This window comes from Ranitomeya imitator, chromosome 1 (genome assembly GCF_032444005.1).
Source record: "Ranitomeya imitator isolate aRanImi1 chromosome 1, aRanImi1.pri, whole genome shotgun sequence".
Taxonomy (NCBI): Eukaryota; Metazoa; Chordata; class Amphibia; order Anura; family Dendrobatidae; genus Ranitomeya; species Ranitomeya imitator.
This window is the reverse complement of record NC_091282.1, coordinates 1,129,294,588-1,129,300,587: the sequence shown is the minus strand read 5'-3', so window position 1 is coordinate 1,129,300,587 and position 6,000 is coordinate 1,129,294,588. Positions and strand designations below refer to the sequence as shown.

General features: G+C 41.1%; 1 protein-coding gene across 2 annotated transcripts in view; it reads right to left on the bottom strand.

The window, feature by feature from the left end:
* Positions 1 to 1,450: 1,450 nt before the first annotated feature.
* Positions 1,451 to 6,000, bottom strand: part of SCFD2 (sec1 family domain containing 2) — a 683,378-nt gene continuing 678,828 nt past the window's right edge. For both annotated transcript variants that reach the window (XM_069744479.1, XM_069744480.1), the window contains one exon: positions 1,451 to 1,825. In XM_069744479.1, coding sequence (XP_069600580.1) covers positions 1,733 to 1,825 — 93 coding nt within the window. In that variant the 3' untranslated portion in view covers positions 1,451 to 1,732. The remainder of the gene's footprint in view (positions 1,826 to 6,000) is intronic.

Genomic DNA, 6,000 nt, shown 5'->3' with positions numbered 1-6,000 from the left:
TAAAATACCTGTAAGCAGCAATGTGGGCACAGCAGAGGAGGTCTAGTTTAGGCTGGGTTCAGGCGGCCGTATTTCATGGTCTGTAAATGGACACCAATGCCTGCATCGATTGCGGGTCTTCAACCATAAATTATCAGCCTCACAGGCATGTATGAAAGCGGGGTCAGGAGACCAGCGGTCAGTCCGGGCACTTGCTGCGTCCAATCTATTTTGAAGAGAATGCAGATGGCGGACATATTACCGTACTTATGTCAGGAGTGGCGTCTGGTTCTTTTTAATATCAGGATGACTTTATGGTCCAGTGGTGGTCCAGGTGTCATTTAAGATAACGTTTAGCAATATATGGGAATTCCTTAGCTATACAGTAATGAAATTATTTTTGCTGCTGTTCTTTTCAAGTAAAAATAACTAATAGTAAAGCTCATATATAAAATGTCCCTGGTGCCTTAGGCACCATTCAGATGTCAGTTTTTCTTCTGAGGGTTATCTGTGTTTTTCACGTATGGCATTCATACCTAGGTATGACAGTCTATGCGACTCTTCACATGACCAATTTTTTTCCCTCAAATCAAGCGGTCCGTGCAATATGGCGGAGACATATCAGATACTGATCTGAGTGTTGGCTCAAAATCACCAATGTAAATCTATGGGTCTGTGAAAAAATAGGATAGTACTAAGGTCCCATCCGTGTGCTGACCATTTTCACTGACTGAAAAATAGGAGAAGGTGGAGAAACTTTAAACAAACCTTAAACAAACTTTAAACAAACCTGATGAAACCCTGTCCAAAATCACTAATGAAATCAGTCTGTTTTTCCTCATACATGAAAAAAACTGATGTATGAAAGAGGCCTTATTGTTAGGCTATGTGTAGATGGAGTTTTTTCAGGAGCTCAATAATGACATGTTTTCTTGTGGAAACTGCATTCTAGTGGAGTTTTTAAGAGTTTCAGAAATGTTTTGAATTACTATTTTTTTTAAAAAAACTTTTTTTTACAGCCTTTTGACTGAATTGTGCCTAGTTTTGAGTATTTTCCATCAAGAGCTGCATTAGGTAAGTGACATGAACATTTTATTCCCCAACCATGCGGGAATTAATTTCAGGTGCTTTTAATGTAGTGGACTCACTTGAAATACCTGCGAAAAAAATTCGGTGTGCACACAGTCTTACATAACCTTCTGATTGATTGTGAAGAGGTGTACGCCCACTATACAGAACAAGTCTAATGCCAGCGCCAATACCCACTTACATAAGGAAATTAATGAAGTACACCCAGAAGATGTTCCTGTCCTGTGGCCAGCTGTGCATTGTTGCATTCACCTTCCAGATAAAGCCAATCCCATGAATGTCCTTGCCCGGGAGCGCAGACTAGAACATTGCTCACTGTTATGTAACATGATTAATCTCCCTACAGACAGGTGTTTATCGCCCCATTAAGGCAGTCAACGTATATTAGCCAAGTTTTATTATTGTCAGAACTTGAGCAGCGCAGATAATGAGCAACGTGTTAAAGCAGATGAGGGAGAGAACACACAATGAGAGCTGCAGAATCCCTACAAGGATAAACCTTCACCCGACAATTATCTTCTCAGAGACATATTTTAATGAATACAAAAACAAACAAACTGGATAGAAATCTTCAGGCTCTTCAGTCTTATACACATTTGAGGAGCGGAGCCCATCTTGTTGTGATTTTAACCCTGGATCGTCACTCATCTGGTGGAGAACACAGTCAGATGCCGGTGTCTGGGTGCAGACGGTCTGTTGCAAACAGCAAATCAGGAATGTCGAGCGGTTTCAGAAGTCTTGTGGACAGAACAACCACCTAAAATTAGAACAAAAACAAACTATAAAACACAAATTCTATGTAGCAGGCTGTGGCAGACACTATTATAGGAAGCAGAGACAATGTATAATATAGTAAATGGCCTTGGACACCATGTTGTCATTTTTTAAGCTACGTTAACACATTCAGTATTTGGTCAGTATTTTACCTCAGCATTTTTAACCCCTTAGTGACAGAGCCAATTTGGTACTTAATGACCGAGCCAATTTTTGCAATTCTGACCACTGTCACTTTATGAGGTTATAACTGGAACGCTTCAACGGATCCCGCTGATTCTGAGATTGTTTTTTCGTGACATATTGTACTTCATGTTAGTGGTAACATTTCTTAGATATTACTTGCGATTATTTATGAAAAAAACGGAAATATGGCGAAAATTTGTATTTTTATGCCCTTAAATCAGAGAGATATGTCACGAAAAATAGTTAATAAATAACATTTCCCACATGTCTACTTTACATCAGCACAATTTTGGAAACAAAATTTTTTTTTGTTAGGGAGTTATAAGGGTTAAAAGTTGACCAGCAATTTCTCATTTTTACAACACCATTTTTTTTTAGGGACCACATCACATTTGAAGTCATTTTGAGGGGTCTATATGATAGAAAATAATGAAGTGTGACACCATTCTAAAAACTACACCCCTCAAGGTTCTCAAAACCACATTCAAGAAGTTTACTAACCCTTTAAATGAACATTTAACTTTTTTTTGCAAACATCTTAATTCAGAACCATTTTTTTATTTTCACAAGTGTAAAAACAGAACTGTAACCACAAATTTTGTTATGCAATTTCTCCTGAATATGCCAATACCCCGTATGTGGGGGTAAACCACTTTTTGGGCGCACCGCAGAACTTAGAAGTGAAGGAGCGCTGTTTTACTTTTTCAATGTAGAATTGGCTGGAATTGAGATTGGACGCCATGTCGCGTTTGGAGAGCCCCTGATGTGCCTAAACAGTGGAAACCCCCCACAAGTGACACCATTTTGGAAACTAGACCCCTTAAGGAAGTTATCTAGATGTGTGGTGAGCACTTTGAACCCCCATGTGCTTCACAGAAGTTTATAATGTAGAGCCGTGAAAAAAAAAAATCGTTTTTTTTATACAAATATTATCTTTTTGCCCACAAATTTTTATTTTCACAAGGGTAACAGGAGCAATTAGACCACAAAAGTTGTTGTGCAATTTCTCCTGAGTACGCTGATACCCAATATGTGGGGGTAAACCACTGTTAGGGCGCACCGCAGAGCTTGGAAGAGAAGTAGTGCCGTTTTACTTTTTCAATGTAGAATTGGCTGGAATTGAGATTGGACGCCATGTCGCGTTTGGAGAGCCCCTGATGTGCCTAAACAGTGGAAACCCCCCACAAGTGACACCATTTTGGAAACTAGACCCCTTAAGGAAGTTATCTAGATGTGTGGTGAGCACTTTGAACCCCCATGTGCTTTACAGAAGTTTATAACATAGAGCCGTGAAAAAAAAATCGCATTTTTTCTACAAAAATGATTTTTTGCCCACAAATTTTTATTTTCACAAGGGTAACAGGAGAAATTAGACCACTAAAGTTGTTGTGCAATTTCTCCTGAGTACGCTGATACCCAATATGTGGGGGTAAACCACTGTTAGGGCGCACCGCAGAGCTTGGAAGAGAAGGAGTGCTGTTTTACTTTTTCAATGTAGAATTGGCTGGAATTGAGATTGGACGCCATGTCGCGTTTGGAGAGCCCCTGATGTGCCTAAACAGTGGAAACCCCCCACAAGTGACACCATTTTGGAAACTAGACCCCTTAAGGAAGTTATCTAGATGTGTGGTGAGCACTTTGAACCCCCATGTGCTTCACAGAAGTTTATAATGTAGAGCCGTGAAAAAAAAAAAATCGTTTTTTTTATACAAATATTATCTTTTTGCCCACAAATTTTTATTTTCACAAGGGTAACAGGAGCAATTAGACCACAAAAGTTGTTGTGCAATTTCTCCTGAGTACGCTGATACCCAATATGTGGGCGTAAACCACTGTTAGGGCGCACCGCAGAGCTTGGAAGAGAAGTAGTGCCGTTTTACTTTTTCAATGTAGAATTGGCTGGAATTGAGATTGGACGCCATGTCGCGTTTGGAGAGCCCCTGATGTGCCTAAACAGTGGAAACCCCCCACAAGTGACACCATTTTGGAAACTAGACCCCTTAAGGAAGTTATCTAGATGTGTGGTGAGCACTTTGAACCCCCATGTGCTTTACAGAAGTTTATAACATAGAGCCGTGAAAAAAAAATCGCATTTTTTCTACAAAAATGATTTTTTGCCCACAAATTTTTATTTTCACAAGGGTAACAGGAGAAATTAGACCACTAAAGTTGTTGTGCAATTTCTCCTGAGTACGCTGATACCCAAAATGTGGGGGTAAACCACTGTTAGGGCGCACCGCAGAGCTTGGAAGAGAAGGAGTGCCGTTTTACTTTTTCAATGTAGAATTGGCTGGAATTGAGATTGGACGCCATGTCGCGTTTGGAGAGCCCCTGATGTGCCTAAACAGTAGAAATCCCCCACAAGTGACCCCATTTTGGAAACTAGACCCCCCATGGAACTTATCTAGATGTGTGGTGAGAACTTTGAATGCCCAAGTGCTTCACAGAAGTTTATAATGCAGAGTCGTGAAAATAAAGAATATTTTTTTTTTCCACAAAAAAGATTTTTTAGCCCCCAAGTTTTTATTTTCACAAGGGTAACAAGAGAAATTGGACCCCAAAAGTTGTTGTCCAATTTGTCCTGAGTATGCTGGTACCCCATATGTGGGGGTAAACCACTGTTTGGGCGCACGGCAGAGCTCGGAAGAAGGAGCGCCGTTTTGGAATGCAGACTTTGATAGAATGGTCTGCGGGCATTATGTTGCGTTTGCAGAGCCCCTGATGTACCTAACCAGTAGAAACCCTCCACAAGTGACCCCATTTTGGAAACTAGACCCCCCAAGGAACTTATCTAGATGTGTGGTGATAACTTTGAATGCCCAAGTGCTTCACAGAAGTTTAGAATGCAGAGTCGTGAAAATAAAAAATATTTTTTTTTCCACAAAAAAGATATTGTAGCCCCCAAGTTTTTATTTTCACAAGGGTAACAGGAGAAATTGGACTGCAATAGTTGTTGTCCAATTTATCCCGAGTACGCTGATGTGCCATATGTGGGGGTAAACCACTGTTTGGGCGCACGGCAGAGCTCGGAAGGGAAGGAGCGCCTTTTTGGAATGCAGACTTAGATAGAATGGTCTGTGGGCGTTATGTTGCGTTTGCAGAGCCCCTGATGTACCTAAACAGCAGTAACCCCCCGACAAGTGACCCCGTTTTGGAAACTAGACCCCCCAAGGAACTTATATAGATGTGTGGTGAGAACTTTGAATGCCCAAGTGCTTCACAGAAGTTTATAATGCAGAGTCATAAAAAATAAAAAAAATATATTTTTCCACAAAAAAGATTTTGTAGCCCCCAAGTTTTTATTTTCACAAGGGTAACAAGAGAAATTGGACCCCAGAAGTTGTTTTCCAATTTATCCCGAGTACGCTGATGCCCCATATGTGGGGGTAACCCACTGTTTGGGCGCACGGCAGAGCTCAGAAGGGAGGGAGCACCATTTGACTTTTTGAGCGCAAAATTGGCTGTCGTGTTTGGAGACCCCCTGATGTACCTAAACAGTGGAAACCCCCCAATTCTAGTTCCAACTCTAACCCCAACACACCCCTAACCCTAATCCCAACCTGATCCATAATCCTAATCACTAACCCTAACCATAATCACAACCCTTACTCCAAAACAACCCTAATGTCAACCCTAACCATAACCCTAATCAAAACCCTAAATCCAACACACCCCTAATCCTAATCTCAACCCTAACCTCAAACCTAACCCTAATCCCAATACACCCCTAATTACAACCCTAACCTTAACCCTAACCCCAAACCTAACCCTAATCCCAAGCATAACCCTAATGCCAACCCTAACCCTAATACCAACCCTAATCCAAACCCTAACCCTAATCCCAACTCTAACCCTAACTTTAGCCCCAACCCTAACCCTAGCCCTAAGGCTACTTTCACACTTGCGTCGTTTGGCATTCCGTCGCAATCCGTCGTTTTGGACAAGAAACGGATCCTGCAAATGTGCCCGCAG